Source organism: Bombyx mori, chromosome 25, assembly GCF_030269925.1.
Source record: "Bombyx mori chromosome 25, ASM3026992v2".
Taxonomy (NCBI): Eukaryota; Metazoa; Arthropoda; class Insecta; order Lepidoptera; family Bombycidae; genus Bombyx; species Bombyx mori.
Window position 1 is genome coordinate 10,817,973 of NC_085131.1, and position 18,215 is coordinate 10,836,187.

The 18,215-nt window shown below is 33.8% G+C and overlaps 4 protein-coding genes across 9 annotated transcripts in view; 2 read left to right on the plus strand and 2 right to left on the minus strand.

Annotated features, from left to right (window-relative positions):
• Positions 1 to 749: 749 nt before the first annotated feature.
• On the plus strand, positions 750 to 6,268 carry Sirt2 (NAD-dependent deacetylase sirtuin 2 homolog). Its single transcript, NM_001043472.1, is given in 7 exon segments — positions 750 to 834; positions 903 to 1,169; positions 2,389 to 2,595; positions 3,326 to 3,475; positions 3,903 to 4,095; positions 4,266 to 4,452; positions 5,771 to 6,268. Coding segments are annotated over 7 exon segments (1,164 nt in total). The 5' UTR covers positions 750 to 800; the 3' UTR covers positions 5,897 to 6,268.
• Positions 6,269 to 8,261: 1,993 nt separating this feature from the next.
• On the minus strand, positions 8,262 to 13,426 carry Rad51 (Rad51 homolog). 2 transcript variants are annotated; one of them, XM_062675994.1, is made up of 7 exons: positions 13,231 to 13,426; positions 12,218 to 12,577; positions 11,479 to 11,678; positions 10,960 to 11,107; positions 10,046 to 10,254; positions 9,744 to 9,873; positions 8,262 to 9,425 (listed from the first exon to the last, which is right to left on the minus strand). In XM_062675994.1, exons 2-7 carry the CDS (start codon positions 12,299 to 12,301, stop codon positions 9,180 to 9,182), a joined length of 1,017 nt encoding a protein of 338 aa, XP_062531978.1. In that variant the 5' UTR covers positions 12,302 to 12,577; positions 13,231 to 13,426; the 3' UTR covers positions 8,262 to 9,179.
• Positions 13,427 to 13,818: 392 nt separating this feature from the next.
• LOC101738108 (kelch-like protein 26) lies at positions 13,819 to 16,706 on the plus strand. 3 transcript variants are annotated; one of them, XM_021346818.3, is made up of 5 exons: positions 13,819 to 13,984; positions 14,151 to 14,300; positions 14,846 to 15,855; positions 16,035 to 16,381; positions 16,456 to 16,706. In XM_021346818.3, exons 1-5 carry the CDS (start codon positions 13,877 to 13,879, stop codon positions 16,683 to 16,685), a joined length of 1,845 nt encoding a protein of 614 aa, XP_021202493.1. In that variant the 5' UTR covers positions 13,819 to 13,876; the 3' UTR covers positions 16,686 to 16,706. The 3 variants fall into 3 exon arrangements, with proteins under 3 accessions (XP_021202493.1, XP_062532160.1, XP_062532161.1); XM_062676176.1 differs by having other exon boundaries at positions 13,890 to 13,997; XM_062676177.1 differs by lacking the exon at positions 13,819 to 13,984 and adding an exon at positions 14,026 to 14,079 and having other exon boundaries at positions 16,445 to 16,706.
• Positions 16,707 to 18,215, minus strand: part of LOC101737978 (unc-112-related protein) — a 57,966-nt gene continuing 56,457 nt past the window's right edge. For all 3 annotated transcript variants that reach the window (XM_062675967.1, NM_001421969.1, XM_062675968.1), the window contains one exon: positions 16,707 to 17,866. In XM_062675967.1, the coding sequence (XP_062531951.1) occupies positions 17,666 to 17,866 (201 nt within the window). In that variant the 3' untranslated portion in view covers positions 16,707 to 17,665. The remainder of the gene's footprint in view (positions 17,867 to 18,215) is intronic.

Here is an 18,215-nt window from a genome sequence, read left to right on the forward strand (position 1 = left end):
TCTTCACTCACCACATACATACCTATACATAATGCGAATGCCGGTAGTCATGCCATAGCATCCACCTCTATTTTCCTATAAAAGGCCATTATTCCAAACGCCTTAGGTGGTTTTTACATTAAGTACTGGTTATATTATAACTATACTAGTGATTGGTTGTACACTCATACCATTTTATCATCGCACATCCCGCTTCCGAAAAGTTCATCCATACTATTTAGATCTGTTGTTGTCATCGACAGTGCGTTTCCAGAATCTTTTTTTTTCACGTACCATCCGCCTCTGGAATAAGCCCCTCCACGGTTTTTCTAGAGCTCTGTGACATATTTTGCTTCAAACAAGGGGAGTACTTGGCGGTAGACAGCGACTTGGCTGTGCCACTGGCATTGCTGACGTCTATCAGCGATCGTAACTAACCATCAGGTAAGGCTGATAAGCCACCATTATTTTACAATTAAAAGTGAAGAAACATAAAATTAGCTTAAACAATTTACATAGCTTCGCTCCTCACATTCCCGCCAAAATTATACCATAGACTATATAAAACAAATAGATGAGATAATATAGTTTAAAATGTGCACATATGTACTACGAGTATGAGCTCAAGTAATTCATAGTAGATGTTTAGATCATCGTACGTAGTGGAACAAATTTCACAATATATAAATATTTTACTATAATTAACTATATAGCAGCATTAAAAAATGCGCTTTCGGTATGTGTCAAAAGTGTCAAACCGATTCTCAAACTGTCAATATTGGACAAAGGTTTCGAGACGCAATTTTGTATTTTTACGTAAAATGTCGGCAAATTCGCCTCCCGGAAAAAGTGGCGGTCAGTTATTTATAGTACATTTAAGCTAATTCCAATGTGCATTTGTGTATTAAGTGGCAATATTTTAGGTCACGAAACCGTGGATGAGTCACCGCAGAATGTCCCGCCAACAACTTCGATGGAAAGCCTCAGAAATATGTTTCGCGATCTCGACGTGGATGACGTTCGAATGTACTTGGCCTTAAAACTCGGACTCTTCAGCCCTCAGGATCTTGAACCGGCAGAACCACCAGAAAAAGTTTTGGATGAGGTCAGCCTTGATGGTATTGTCAGGTGGATCAAGAGCGATAGGTGCAAGAAGATCATAACACTTTCAGGAGCTGGTATTTCTACCTGTTAGTTATACTTTTTACTATTTAAAAAATGTCAATTGAATTTCCATTTATCAATAGTGAGTTTAAAAACGGGAGCTTACTCCGATGATAGAAGTAAGTCTGTATTATTATCAAAATACAATCCAAAATTTATTTAACAAAAATAAAATTTTATCGTACATTCAATGAGTTGATTACATAAAAGATAAAACATGATATGTTTGTCATCTTTTAATCGATGTAACAGAACATAATAAATTTTTGAAAGAGTTAAATAATTAAAAAAATTCATTCAGGAACACTCAGAACAAACTTATTTATACATAAATAGTTAAAATATATTTTCTTCAGTTTATCAGTTTATAAATATAATAGAAACTACTATTACAGTTTTAAGTGTAGATATATTTTTTATAAAAAAATGGCCAGTTGTTAACACAATATTTGATTATAGATGAATAACACTTAATTGTCAGAGACCATGAAAACCACAAACTATTCAAAATGTCAGAAATAATAATGACAAAAGATCAGGGTTGTCATAACATTTAAAATGTTAGAAGAAATTAAAACCTTTCTAGAATACATTTTGGAGAACATAACTTTTTAATGAATAAAATAAAGGGTCAACTTCATTAAATCCACTGAAACATACTAAAATCTATATATATAAATGAATTGTTGTCCATTAGTCTCGTTAAAGCTCTAGAACGGTGGGTCTATTTGGCTAATGTTGGTCTTGAATTATTTGTGGAAGTCCAGAGAAGGTTTAAAAGGTAGATAAACATGAAATGCTCGGAATTAAATAAAAATAATAATTTTGTTTTTTCTTTGTTGTGTTTATTTTATACAAAAGCTTAGGTCTTTTATTTATCGATTGAGGCACTACGAAGTCTGCCGGGTCAGCTAGTTATAAATTTCAAAGGTGGGTTTAAATTGTGATTGGTGTGGATACATCCATGCCAGCCTCACTGGTGAAACAGGCAAGAAATTAGCACAAGACTTATTAGCTTGGGCAGCATCACAAATTAAAAAAAATATTGGAGAATTCAAAAAAAATTTATATGACATTTCTATGATTCGTAAGACAAAGAAAAATACAAAACAGAATGAAACAAAAGAAAAAAATGATCTCAAAACACAGTCAATAAGTCATATATATTTATAAAGTTTCCAAAAAGAAAATTACAGACACAATTACAAATTACTAACAGTTAATAATCAATATTTTTTTCTTCAGCTGCTGGAATTCCAGACTTCCGTAGTCCCGAAACAGGATTATATCATAACTTACAGAAGTACGAACTACCTCAACCACAGGCGATATTCGAAATAAATTTCTTCAGGCAAAATCCCAAACCTTTCTTCACATTAGCAAAGGAATTATTTCCAGGAAGCTTTAAGCCTACAATTTCACATTATTTCATAAGACTTCTACATGAGAAAGGTAAGTTTATTTTTCGGTGTATAGTCTGTCTTACTACTTGGTGCTATAAGTGCTGTGGTTACTGGAGCTTTTAGACATCACAAACTGAAGGCAGCCACGCCCTTTGAGACAATAGGGCTATGTCTTAATTGTGCATTGCTGTCCCTAAAATGCATTACTACTTTGCTGCTGACATACACATGGCGGTGGTACCTACCCATGTATTCCTTGTACACAAGCTTTCACTGGGCATCCTATTCTGAATGCTACACAAGTTCAGCTATCCATAATTAATTTGTAGATTATATTAACACATTGAATGCTTTTTGACTGACCGGTGGGCCTAACGTACCATACCAATGGGGCCACGACAAAATCAAGGAATGAGTAATTTTTATGAACTTAATTTATAAAATGCGATAATTTGCAAGGAAGATAGAAATTAGCAACATTTACTAGCTAGTTTTTGAGATATTTTAAAAGGGTATAACATTGATAAAAACTGCCATTTCTGCCCTGAAGCAGTAATGCGTTTCAGTTTGAAGGGTGGGGCAGCCGTTGTAACTATACTGATACCTTAGAACTTATATCTCAAGGTGAGTGGCGTATTTACATGGTAGATGTTTATGGGCTCCAGTAACTACCACAACACCAGGTGGGCTGTGATCTCGTCCACCCATCTAAGCAACAAAAAAAAAGATCATAACATCAATGAAAATAATTTTTTACAATATTACTTTCTATTCACCAGGGCTCTTATTACGTCATTATACACAAAACATTGACACATTAGAGCGAGGAGCCGGCATTCCCGAAGAAAAATTAGTCGAAGCACACGGAACGTTCTACACATCACATTGTCTGGATTGCCGCAAGGAATACCCACTGGAGTTTGTCAAAGGTGTTTTTTATGACTAATTGATGAAATATGTATGAATCCAACACAAAAGACGACCTGGTCTTGCTTAGATGTGACATTATATGAGTAAGAAAAATCGACTATGTCAAAACTATTCATATGCCACCTATTATATGCCGATGGTAGTGTGATAAAACAACCGTCCTTGGAGCCCTAACAACTGTTTCATCACAATTGAACGTCATCGGAATTAAATAGTAGAGCTAGCAGTGACTGCTACGTAATAAATTGATGTGACCCTTCACTGTGAAAAAAATATGTGTAAAACTTCATTTTTATTAGCAATGATGTTTATATCCAAATTGAATTCAATTTTGCTTCAGTGGTAGTAAAAATTAATATTATTATGTTGTATTGTAAAATACATAGAATAGAACTTGTATGTGGTTGAATTCAATAAAATTTTCAGAAAGGATATTTGCTGACCAGATCCCAATCTGCACTGAATGCCCTGGTGTTGTGAAGCCTGACATTGTGTTCTTCGGTGAGAGTCTGCCCGAGAGGTTCCAGATGTGTCTAGAGGAGGACTTCAAGCAATGTGACATGCTCATTATTATGGGATCTTCACTTGAAGTGCAACCATTTGCATCACTTATAGATATGTGAGGTTCTAATATTTATTAATCTAAAACTCAAGTAGTTTTTCAAGAAAGCCTTAACGACTGTTGTAAATTGTTTGAAATATAATAAAATAAAAATATATTTTAATAAAATTAAAAACTATAAACTCAAGATTTCGTTTAGTTGTTTTTACCATCATCTTTATGTCCAGGGTCCCAGATTCGTGTCCTCGACTTCTGATAAACCGTGAGAAGGCCGGCGTGAGACCACCTATATTGAGAATAAGAGGATTAATGTGTGGAGGTTTACAGTTAGACGAAGGTTCCTATAGAGATGTGGCGAGGCTAGGAGATTGTGATGAAGGCTGCCAGGACTTGGCAGACAGACTGGGATGGGGGGTGAGTACTAAAGTTTCCACATATAGACATCGTTTTTTTGTTTATTGCCCTTGTAGGCAGACGGCCCACTTGATGGTGAGTGGTTACCGTCGCCCATGGACCTCAGCAATGCCAGAGGCAGAGCCAAGCCGCTGCCTACCGTTAAGTATTCTCCACGAGCCTCGTTTGAAGAAGGATATGTCATAGCGCTCGGGAAACACCGTGGAGGGGGTCTCATTCCAAAGCCGGATGGTACGTGGCAAAAAAGATCTCTGGAAACGCAATGTGGATGAACTCTACTCTGGTGGCGGGTGGTGCGATGGTTAAAACGAGATGATGGTATCATCTCAAACAATTCCTCGGAGCACTCCCCATGAAACAAATGGCACAAAATACAGAGGGAACCGCGATCCAGAGGAAATTGGCATTGTCACCAAAATGACATATAACCTGCCTGATATCTTCAGTTAATCTTTAGACTGCTTTTAACGCCCCCCTTTTACCTTTATATATGTAGTATAATAAAATCTTTCAAAGTAATTTGTACACATATCAAGGATCGATCATTGCATCGGTCTTAACAATTCCGACCGCGACAGGGCAAAGTAAAGCCGCCATCGTCCGAAGCATTTCGTGTCGATTACGTCGAAGAGTTCGACGAGTGAACTAGCCCATAGACACAGTCCACTGAGTTTCTCGTCGGAGATTCTGCAAAGCACTGCTCTTGCTAGGGCTAGTGTTAGCAAATTCTCTCAGGTTGAGTCCGTGAGCTCACCTACCCTTCCGAGCACAGTTGGAATAGCTGCTTAGGCTACTAACGAAAAGTTAAAGAGAAAAAAATCTAACAATACAATTTTATAACTTTACCCTAACATCCTGAAAAACAGTGCCAATTGCGATGAAAATATATCTAATATTTTTTTTAACTAAATTTACTTTGCTTAATTGATTATAATTTGCTTAATTACTGGTGGTCGGACGTCTTGTGAGTCCGCACGGGTAGGTACCAGCACCCCGCCTATTTCAGCCGTGTAGCAGTAATGCGTTTCGGTTTGAAGGGTGGGGCAGCCGTTTTAACTATACTGAGACCTTAAAACTCATATCTCAAGGTGGGTGGCGGCATTTACGTTGTAGATGTCTATGAGCTCCAGTAACCACTTAACACCAGGTGGACTGTGAGCTCGTCCACCAATGTAAGCAATAAAAAAAAACTTAAGGGTAGGTGGCTCTCCGGTACGCAGTTATTGAAATCAAAGACAAAGCTAAAAATCTCAATAGCATTAGGTGCCCTATAACAATGTTATAATGCTAACAAATTAACAATTCTATTTTCGCCTAGGATGAACTTCGAGCATTAGTAGCCCGTGAACATGAACGCTTGGACCAAGAACTATTGACTGCGTCTCCCCATGCCCCGGTACTGATACCTTCAGAAGCAAACGCGGGACCCAGTGCCTCGGAATGAGTCAAACAATTAAACAATTAGATTAACCTCGAATTTAATTGTACCTCGGATGACCTGAATGAAGCGAAGAAAAGCCATGATGTGATTCAAATAAAAATATTGGAAAATTAATAAAAATTTACAGATATGTAAATCGAACTACAAGCACCTTCTTGTTCTATTTAATAATAATTTAAAAAGGTACTTAGTAAGAAATACTCAATTTAATATTCGCTCTATTTTCATGCGGTTAATACAGATAAAATTCTCTCTGGGTCTCCGGTTTCTATTCGATTTTCAAAGAAGTACGCAAACAATATACTCATAAATTTTTGTATATAGCAACATTCAATTATTTATTGGTAAACTGAAAACCACTTCAAGTACCTAATTAATCAATAAATAATATTCGGAAACCAATCGCACAGAATTACCTAGCTCCAAACTAACAATCTCTGTACTACGAGAACCCGAACCCCAAAATGATATACGTACGCAAAAATATGCGTTTAAATATATAATCCATGAAGACTCAGCCAACAAAAAAAATAAAAAATATTCGTCATATGTTTGAATGTAGGAATCGAACCTGCAACCTTGAAACAATTTACCAGAGTCGCTAACCACTGCCATCGTGTCAGTCATAAAATTAGAGTATTGAAGCGGTTTGTTGTAGAATGAATTTTTAACGATTGGTCGTCGTTCTGACAATGATAATGTCCGTTACGATGAGTACCACCGCCATTTGTGCTTTTTTAAGTCCATAAATACATATTACAGCAAGAAGTGTTTTGTGATACAAATTCTCTACAAAGTGCACGTCTGTATGCTTAGTTTTGAGTTGTTTCAAATTTGTATGGATTTGGAACGTTTGCCTACGTTTTCCGCTAGAGGCGCTGTTCCAACTCCATACAAATTTGAGTTAACTTTTACGCTATCGATAACGTTAAAAAACTCGCACTAAGCAAGCACACTGAATCGTGATTAGCGGATGTTGGCTGTAATTTAAAAAAAATATTGTGTGAAAGTTTTTCGCATGATTAAATATTATGACCATAATTTTTTAGAGATTGAAGAATGAATTTCGATCGATAGTGTTGATGAATTTTTTTTTTTTTTCAAATTTTAAGTTTAGAGAATTTGATCAACACAAGATATACGACCATGATACGTTGTCAGTTTCTGTATTTTAGGAATAGATGTTGTAATTTGATATTGCCTCGACACTACGTCATTCAACATCAATCGTCAATTTCGTTTTTGTATTTTTTATTTATTTATTGTAACTCTTTAATTTAATAATTGTGATGGTATGAGTACTTGTTTCTTATATTCCTATTGTCCATGGTGTTTTTTTTTTTAATTTATAAATTATTGCATTTATTTTCTTGTGGACGTCAGTTTATATGTATTAATTATTCAAAACAGACAAGCGTTTTTTTAATGAAAATGCAAAACAAAATAAGGTTAACATGTCTTATGATGTAGATGTGAGTTATATATTTAAATGGTAATTTAAAATAGTTGTTGAAGATAAAGTTGATAATGTGTAATGCAAAGCAATAAAATTTAAATAGCGTAGCTTATAGCTATTCCAATATGGCTCGCAAAAAATGTTGCCTTCATTAATTTGAAAGAATTTATAACATTCTGATTGTCGGGCGCGTTTCTATTCCGTTTGATTTATCTAAGCTTTGTTACCGAATAACAACACTACAGACAAGATGGCGAAGTTCACCTTCTAGTTGGAGATGGTGAAGTTCACCTTCTAGTGAAGATGGTGAAGTTCACCTTCTAGTGAAGATGGCGAAGTTCACCTCCTTCTAGTTGGGGTAGCTCCACGTTGAAGTTTGATTTCGCATACAATTGTACTACCGGGTGCCCGCCTCACTCCTACCCGCGATTGTAAATCTGAGATCGGCAAATCAAGACGGGTCTAGTGCAGGCGTATAGTTAGGTAATAACAGGAAGATATTACACGGAATAGGTTGGACGTAGGTTGAGCTGGGCTGAGGACCAGAGGCTCTATTAACTACGTAATTAATCAATAGGTCAACGCTTTAGTTTTTTTTTTTCAATTGTGACTGTTGAATTCTAGCAAATTTACGAATAACAGGGTATATATGAATAGCTATTGGTAACAAAATTCAGATAAATTAAGAATAGGATAGACGATTTTTAGAGCACTAGCCTTGACAAAAACCTATTTATTGTAAAGAATGAAATAAAAGCAATAATATTTATAAGGTATTATGTATGTATCAAAAATAATGTTATTTTCTCGGAATAATTAATGAATGTATATATTTAGACGGATATAAAACTGATTGTTGAAAATAGAATATAACAAATTTTAAGCCTGTATTTTGTGAAAAAATAAAAATAATGAAAATGTAAAAATAGTTTTATTTGACACTGGTTCTCTTTAAATTACATACCTACTTATTTACAGTTGATCCTGGAATTAATGCTTAAATACAATGAATGAATGGGTATTACATAAAATGCCTTTAATATTGTGAAAAGAAATACTAGATAGTTTTATATATAAAGTCGAAACAGTGATAATTTAATGAATGAAATGGTTTTATTTATAATAGTTATCGCAGCTACATATTATTATATGGTCTTATTCAGATTTATTGTGAACTAATGAAAAGCTGTCACGTATAACCGTCGCCAATTGTTCAAGAAACAAATTTTTTTTAACTATTCACGTGCTGTCTGTCATATGTTGCTGGTACTGCAACAAACCTTTTCTAGATTGCCAATATTAATTACAAAGTTTCATCACAATCGCATGAATGGTTTAGGAATTCATAGAGAACAAACATTACATTTTATTTATATTAATAGTTATAAACTTAAAATTTATAAATTGGATTTATTTTATTGGACCTTTATAATTTTTTGGAAAATTATAAATGTCCAATAAGTCGCGATGAATAAGTCCGTAAGTTATTATTGTATTAACAAAATAAAACAATTCACACATCACTACGCTACCAACATGTTCTAAGCTCATTCACACAAATTGATGTTGCCATTTAAATGAGCTAAAATAATCTACCAAATTATATAAATTAATTAAGAGTGTATGTTCCAATATACTTATTTTTCCATCATATTTTTTTTTTGGATTTAGAGCCATTTTCTTCATTTTGAGTGGTTATATATATTATGTACATTCATTGTTTCTTTTCCAGTTTTTATTTTATTTTTTTCTTTGTTAACATACACTACTACGTTGTTTAAAATGATATTTAAGGTTGATGGCAGTGATGATATCACCTTAATTAAATTATTATTCCTTAGCATCCGTGATGCCTTCAGCGCTAATCGCAAACATAGCTTCTGTTTCGGGCAAGCACGGACTATCGTATATTTTACACACGCGATTATCACCTCTACCCTTCCGTAAATAGAGTCTAGTTGTGGACGCGTGCGCTATGATATGACCTCCGATTGGTTTCTTGGTATCAGCATTGAAAACTCCTACAGCATCCACTTGTGCGACCACTTGGTTTGTTATGATTACTGCTACTCCAAACTGGAATGACAGATTTGAAACTTTATTGGTAACTCATCAAAATACATGTACATGAAATATATACACACTGCCTCTCAAAATATAACACAATCTAACTTTTACGTTTATCACATAATAGGATTAAAATTCACTTGAAAATAAATACCATCCGTGATTTGAATTCGAAATCATTATTCAACTGTTTCAATAGATAGAAATATTTATAAAGAAAATCCAAATTGTTCACAATACGATTTTAATTATGTAAGCACTTTACTAAATTACAGTTGTATTTTCTGAAATAATTAATATAGGAAACTACGTGGAATATTTACTTACCTCATCAGCCAATCTGAGCAACATTCTCATGAAACGACCCAGATGTAGTTGTCTAGAATTCAGTTCCCCTCGTCCAGAATAGTCTGTCCTGTATAGAGCGGTTGCACTATCAACTATAATTAAGGAATATCTGAAAATTGTATGCACGTAAGATAAATTTTTAATGCGTAATAAATAAATTAATTGAAAATCAAATTATTTAATATATATATAGTATAAAAATAATTCACAAGTAAAAACAATAAAAAATTTATAACAAATTCAGAAAAACAATTAAATAGATCTATTATAAAATAATTTACCTTGACTCTGCCATCATGGCGCAAGCTTGCACTAGCAATTGGGTCTGATGGTCTGTGTTATAAGCTCTTGCATATGCAACATTGTCCAAGACTGCCGCACCTTCCATACCGTATCGCTGTGCAACGGCCAGCAGTCTTTCCGGTCTGAATGTTCCTTCTGTATCGATGTACATGCATTTACCCTCTCCACCAGATTGTTCAATGGGTAGCTGGGAAAATTTAATAAGGCCAAGGCAATTGGTTTTCAGTAATTTAAAATTACCAATATGGGATTTCTATTTAAAAAAATAATGAAATTATTAGATATTTTACATTTTACAATATTACATAGAAGCGACATTGTTCATTGAACAATTTTTTCTCAATTTTTTTTGGCTGCCACTGAGAAATTACACCTGCTGGGTGGAAGATCTTCCCTTTGTTGTTAACCTCTAAACATTTTTTACATCAAAATATGACCTTACAGTTCTAATATTTTAAATGAACATTTATGACTATTATTTTTTTTTTTATTTTTATTATTAGTATTATTTTTTTTTATTTACTAACAATCACACCACGTTAACTAGTCCCGTGATAAGTTCGTAAAGAACTTGTGTTAGAGGTACCCCCTTGTGTAGTGACCATGTCACTTACCACTACACCAGACGGCCGTTACGTTACCTATATTATACATTCATCATCAACATCATTCTCCTGCCCTACTCCCAGTAACCTGGGATTGGCGCAATATGTTTTCTCCTACCATACCTCTATCATAAACCATTTCTTCGCTCACTTCCGCTCTTATATGAAGTCACTTACACATATCGTCTTTTATGCAATATTACACATTATCACATATCATTATAGTATACATTATTAATATTTATTATTATATACTTTTATTGCAAATTGGTTTAATTCAATTGTACCTGGCAGGTGACTGCTAATGTGTGACATAATTGGGTTTTGCCAGTACGGAATTCACCAAATATTTCAGTTATAGAACCAGTTTCTATACCACCTCCCAGTAATCTATCTAATTCCTTTGAACCAGTAGTAAGTTGTATTATTTCAGCCCTGGAAGAATTCAAACAATACTCAATGTAGATTTGGTTTAATTAAAAAAATCTAATACAAGTATTAGCTGCAGTTATTTTCTGTGTCAAGAATATGACTATACATTACTAGTTCGATACTGGGATTTGAGCTGTGTCCCTTATGTCAGGTCCAATAATTGTGTCATTATAGCCTAAGGTAGATACATAGACATAACAATTTATGTAACAAAGACGGGGTACAAATCCTGCAGGAAGGTACTAATTTTTTTGCTTTTTTACATACTTTGCATGTGTTAAATGTTTTCCACAACTTTGTACTAACCTTAGCCATATTGGCGTTTCATTAATTAATAATAAAAAATATAAATAAATAATTTTAAAGGTACCTACCTCTTTTGATGAAACTCAGTAGCTGTTGTAAATCCCATTGGCACCAATTTAGATGCTTCAGCTAATATTTTATCTGCCTTCGCTTCAGATATCCCTTTAATTGTGATTAGCCATTTTTTTGGAGCATAGGCAACAGATTCAACAGTATGATATCCCGCTTCCTCAAGCTTTTTTATATCTCCTGATGTGATGCCATTGCCCTAAAATAAATTATTCCATATTTTTATTATTTAACAAACAAATTATCACAATCCAAATTTAGATATATATATGATGTACACAATGTTGCAATGAAGTAAGGTTGAACGATTAAGTAGCATCAAATGCAATACAACTGAGAATTTGACTTAATATGAGCATAGACTCATGTTGTTCTTACAGAACGTTTTTGTGTCTTCTGGAGATCTATTTGAAAATTCTTAGAGCAGATAAACTTGACCCTCTTTTACCCTTGTTTTTTCTTTTCTTGAGAGATCTTTTATTTGGAATGTAGATATCTTACTCTCCAAGGCAGGATATGTAGATTTACTTAAGCATAAATAGATAGGATTCTTAGGAGCACTTTATTATCATCCAATATGTTTATTTATTTATTTCATATACACATTAAAAAGAAATATAGTTAAGAGAATGGAATAAATTAGAATTTATCTACAGTATAAGTTGCGCATTGTATCCAATAAGTCAGTTCAATCCAGTAATATTTGTAAGCAAGTTATAGCTTGTCACATGACGTCACCTCTAATTTACTGATCAGCTGTGGCCCGCATTCGTCAGCATCTTCATCCAAAGAAGTCGTAGTTGCTGAAGCAGTGGTATTCATTATTGTCCGTGGCTTTCAAACAATTACCGGCTCATTTAAAAATATTCAAACTTCAGTTGCTTATAAATAACTTTACAAGGTTAGGTGTCTTTGGAGTACACGATTTGGATTATAAAATAATTTTAACTAATTTTTTTTTTATTGTTTGTTAGAGCAAACTTGTAAGTAACATACGCGTTAAAATTTCAATCACTATTTTTATTTTTAAAGTCGACACTGAAGTCTGAAGACATCCGCTTATTTTTTTAAGAGATTTTATGACCTGGTAACTAAAACCTTTAAGTCATGTCTTAATTTAGTTTATATTCTTATTTTTATGAAAAATGATAATATGAGGCCTATAAAATCAAAGGCAGCTAAATCCAAGTCTGTCAAATATTCAGGTAAACTGCAAAAATCAGCCCTAAACACGTCATTACGGATCCTCCCGATCCATCGAAGTACTGCTCTTGGTAAGGCCAGTGTTAGCAACACTCCCGGTTTGAGAAGCTGAAATAGCTTTGTTCGGATAGCTACGATATTCTTTAATTTAAAGCACATTTTAAGCACATAAAGACTGAGAATATTACTAATAATCTGAATTTTAAATGATAAAACTTCGTTTATTAGTTCTTAGTACAGAGTAAAAATAAATTTTTTGATCTGAATTTGTTAGAGATTTAGCTGCATTTGTTATAACATGAAAACACTAAAGCGTGTCCAACTAACTAAACAAGATAGCGCCATTGTTAATCCATTTTGCGACATTGAGGCGTTTAGCTGCCTTTGATTTTATAGGCCTCATATGGAGTGAAATAAAATGAAATGAAGATGATTAATTTGTGACATTAATCAATTGAGATGAAATTAAATGAGATGAAATGGGATGAAATATATGATGGGATGAATATGGGATGAAATATAATCTCAGAAAAATGGTGGTCATTTACTGAGATTTTTTCAGTGGACTTTTTGGAGGACCCGGAGAAGTTACGTCCAGCGGCTTTGTTTCACTTTCCCACATTTGTGCACTTTTACAGATATGAAACAGTTAATAAACCACTGCTATTACACATTTAAACCTGAAGAAACACTAAATAGACAAAATGAAACAAATCACCCAACTTTACTCCTCGCGTTCCCGCCAAAAAGTCACATCCGCTTAAATGTCAAGATCAATCATAGATGTACACATGCTGGCCGTTTTCCAATTACAGCACAAGAGCGCATTATGCGGCATAATGCTCAACTAAGCTTCAGCATAATTCGGCATTGTGCGTCACTGAGTCACATTATGCTCTGTAATTAACCTTTACTTAATGGTAGTTTTCTAATTAATGTTTAATAATGGTGGTTTATTAACTATTTAGTATCGGTGAAAGTGCACAAATGTGGGAAAAGGAAACAAATCTACTGGACGTAACTTCTCGGTATCTTCCAAAAAGTGAAACGGAACTACCTAAATAACCGCCATTTTGTTGAGACTATATTTCATCCCATATTATCTTGTTTCATTTAATTTCATTCTAATTTATTAATGTCTTAAATTAATCAACTTCATCTCCTTTTCATACCTTCGCCTTTCCAGTTTGAAAAATGGAACCTATTACTCAAAATCAGCTGTTAGGTGCAACCACTGGTCTATGGGTGCAACTGACAAGTGACAATTGCTCCCTGCGTTGTCGTAAACATAGAAACACGAATGTAGGTAAACTAGGTACTTATTAACTCCATGAGGTAAACATAAACATACAGAATACCGTACCCCACTGCCAACGAATTTATTTAAATTTTTGCGGGTTAGCTTTTTGATAAAATTGATTTAACTCTATTGAACATTTATAACATATGATTATTGGATTTTAATAAGGAGATGGAGGACACTCAAGAAGTAACACTTTTAATAGAAAATCAGAGATTCACGGCGAACAAAAATGTTTTGTGCGAGTACAGCGACTATTTTCGCGCAATGTTCAGTGGAAACTATATTGAAAACGAACGACAGGAAATAAAAATTGATGTAAGGAAAATTATAAATTATGTTAGCTAAATTAAATTAATGTATAAAATGACAAACAATTAAAACAATAATTATGGATTTAACTCTATGAATAATCGCAAAATGTTTAATTTTTAATCATAATTATCTAGTAGTAGTGGGTAGTAAATTGATAATTTTGCGATTCCTTGATGTTAATGGTACCTCAATCATACCTCATTGTGGAACGTTTGGTGAGGGTAGGCTGTTGACAGCTAACTATTCTATTTATAATATTCTATGTATAGAACGTACCGTAGACGTAGTGTGGCTACCCACACTAGCTCCCTCGCCTCCCACACGTTGGACAGACCACCTATTGAGGTATGCGGGATCTGCTGGACGCAAGCAGTGCAGGCCGATCATTGTGGTTTGGGAGAGGCCTATGTCCATTTGAGGACATCTGTGGGAATAAATATCTACCTACAATATGATAGTGTAACTTAAAAATAAAAAAGGACTGTAAACAAGAAGAACTGTAAATTACTGAATATTAAAAAAATTACTCTTTCTATATCCACTTCCAGATGGTTGATGCATACTCAATGAACATGATACTTCAATACATGAGAATAGGTTTGATAGATCTCTCTGAATACTCACTGACAACTATTGGAGAATTGTCAATCGCAGCGAACTTTCTTCAAATAACAGAATTAATTAAGCAGATTGAATACTGTTTAGATCTCCATCTTTCTGTCTCAAACTGGATGGAGACAATGATTATAGCAGAAAACTCTTCTTATACTAAATTAGAGCAACTGAGTGCTGCATTTGGATTACTTAATTTTAAACAAATGAAAAAAGAGTACATTTTAAATATTCATAGACTATTTTGGTATTTATCACATCCATATTTAGATACTGATAATGAATTAGAGGTTTTTAGATTTGGTTACGAATGGATTATAAATTCAGAAACAGGGGCCGATGCTATATTGATAGTTTTAGGATGTTTAGATATACAAAGACTGAGTCATAATGATATCAAAGAAATAAAAATCCTTATAAAGGATTTTGTTGATAGTTTGCCTCTTAAAGTAGTTGATTGTATTTTAGAGATTACTGAACACAGTGAATTGTCTATAATAACTTTGACTGAAAGGAAAGATGAACTATGCGAAAAGTTCACTGCCAGGGTATATATTGAAGTTTTTAAGTTAGTAAGTGCAAGTGTTAATCGTAAGCTGATATTCACACCCACAGTACCAGTCTGGATAGTCAAAGATACAAAACCTGAATTGATATCGCATAATATGTATACATTTAGTGAAGATACAGGCCTTGAAAAATGGTTGGAAGTTGCAGAGAAAAACTTATGGGGTTGGAATGTGGTAGCATGGGGTGCCAACAAACTTGTTCTGGTTTGTGGAGAACATGGTAGAGGTACGAGTGTATTCATGAAAGATGTTAAAGTATATGACACTTTCCGTAAGGAGTGGATCTTGCACGGTGTTGAATTACCATCGAGAAGACATGGTGGAGTTGCTATTATGGGAGACTCATTGTTCATTATTGGAGGTGTAGGTGGTTTTAGGTTGGTTTCTTTTATTTATTTTAACTCTGTATTCTCTGAGCATCAAGACAATTCGCAGTTATGTGCCTATTTTGTTGTGAAATAATAGTTACTAAAGGTAATATTTTATAAATTGTTTTGTTCCTTGAAATTTTGATAAAATCACTTTACAATAATAAATTTTGCTTTTCTCATTTTAGAGTTGTACTTGATACGGCTGTCATATATGATTTAAAACAAAGAACACACAGGAAGATTGCCAAATTACCAGATACAATACAAAATCCAGCTGTGTGCGTACACAATAATTCTATTTATGTATCAGGTCAGAAGAATATTTACCAATATGAGGACTTAGGGCAAACTGATAGATGGTCCACAGTCATACTAACAGATATTAGACCAAATTGTATGACGTCATTCAATAATTACATTTATTGCACACAAAATTATTTTAGCCATCTCTATAGATTTCGACCTGGCATAGATACGAAATTGCAGTTGATCACTTACTTTACGAATCCGCCAGCTGCCATTTGCCATTTAGGTAAAATTCACGTAAATAAAAAAAGTATTTTAGGTTGTGAAAGATTTGTAAATAAATCTTTAGTGTGTTTCCAGGTTCAAAATTGCTCTTTTTCACCAGGCCAATGTGTGGTCAGTCAGATACGTTAGCAGTTGAAGAGTACAAAGGGAAAACTGATGATGAAATGCCCAACGTTCTTTGGTCAGTTTCAAATTCAAAAATCAAAGTGAACGATGTTGCCGGCTCATGTACCTTAGTCATCAACATACCTCCAACAAGAACTGCAATCTCTCGATACCATAAAAGATATTTGTCGCAATATTAATAAAAAGAAAAAAAAACACTCTTTTATTAGTTTAATTTTATTATAAACACTATATTATTGAATAAGTGAATACGTTAATATATTTTTTTTACAATATACATTACAATAAAGGCAAAATTACATTGTTAATACTCGTATTGTATAATTTAAATACGACGGCATTATATGCGATCTCGATGAGACTAGTTGTCAATAACTTTATTAAATAAGGTATACAGCATATATATTGATAATTGATACGACCAACAGTGGTGTACATTTTAATACCTAGCTAATGTTATTTACAATGATAAAATAACTATATAAATCCTTATACGTGTCTAAATTACGAAATTTCTCCATAAGCCCACAAAAGCACCAAAGACAATTCCAAGCGTAATAATGGCACTTTTCAATAGGTTGGTAGTAATAAAATATTTAGTAGTTTCCATAAATTCTAGCTTTCCAAAAGTAGATTTAAATATATATTTTTATAATCTGACGGCTGAAAGCAGCATACAATTTAGCTTCCACATCAAATAACCATTTTTGGTATAAGATTACGGTCGCTAAATAACGTTAATTTTGGAAGCACTACAATATATAAGACCTTAAAGTAAATATTGATTAATTAATTTTTCGTACAAAAATACACTACATTCATACTTTTACTTATTACCTTTATAACTCAAGGCACTCCCGAAGGCCATTAAAACTTACTGTGATTCATTAATTTATTGTTTTAATATTTTCCTTTTGATGTATCTCGTATTTTGCATCTAACTTTAGCGTTAGCATCGAAAGTGGTTTTTTAATTTTAAAATTTAAATAATAGTATTCACGAACGTTTCTACTGTGCTAATAATATAAATGACGGATTTTTTATTGGACACTTCGAAACTGCAATAATTCAAATTAAAAAAATTATAATATAATTAAACAATGTATCTGCTCAAAAGGAGCGTCGCATAATAAAAAAAAAATATTAGGGTTGTCAGATATTACGTCCACCCGCCGGTCAGTTTGTGGAACAGTTCAACGTCCAATGTCTGGTTGGCATCCTTGGACCTCATCGAAAGGAATATGTAGCCGCCGATGAACTCGTGTACGACTTTGCAGTCGGCCGACTGTACGGAGAATATGATGTTGTCCTCCTCGAACTGGACCATCATGTGCTTTATCTCCCAGTTCACGTTCCAGGCCTGCAACCAGAATTCGAAATGTTAATTCCGTGTGCTTAGTGCGAGTTTTTAAGGTTCTCGATAGCGTAAAAGTTAACTTAAAAATTTGTATGGAATTGGAACAGCGCCCCTAGCGGCAAACGTAGGCAAACGTTCCAGCTCTATACAAATTTGCGTTAACTTTGACGCGATCGAGAACGTTTAAAAACTCGCACTAAGCGCAGTGTTTGTGGAAATTTATTAAGGAAAATATTCGATTTGCCGCAAATTTCCATCTGCATTGAACTATAAAGGTAAATGTTTATTTGCTTATTAAATGTCACTATCAATTTGGGATGACGGAACTATTATTAATATAATAATTAAAAAT

What these genes read in the sequence shown, in the direction of transcription:
- Rad51 (XM_062675994.1), bottom strand. Translation starts at nt 12,301, where the DNA reads ATGAATACCACTGCTTCAGCAACTACGACTTCTTTGGATGAAGATGCT. An exon ending in ACTGAGTTTCATCAAAAGAG is followed by an intron (nt 11,108 to 11,478) that starts GTAGGTACCTTT and finishes GAATTCTTCCAG; the next exon opens with GGCTGAAATAATACAACTTA. An exon ending in TGCTCAGATTGGCTGATGAG is followed by an intron (nt 9,426 to 9,743) that starts GTAAGTAAATAT and finishes CTGTCATTCCAG; the next exon opens with TTTGGAGTAGCAGTAATCAT.
- LOC101738108 (XM_021346818.3), top strand. Translation starts at nt 13,877, where the DNA reads ATGGAACCTATTACTCAAAATCAGCTGTTAGGTGCAACCACTGGTCTA. An exon ending in GTAAACATAGAAACACGAAT is followed by an intron (nt 13,985 to 14,150) that starts GTAGGTAAACTA and finishes GATTTTAATAAG; the next exon opens with GAGATGGAGGACACTCAAGA. An exon ending in AGCTGCCATTTGCCATTTAG is followed by an intron (nt 16,382 to 16,455) that starts GTAAAATTCACG and finishes GTGTGTTTCCAG; the next exon opens with GTTCAAAATTGCTCTTTTTC.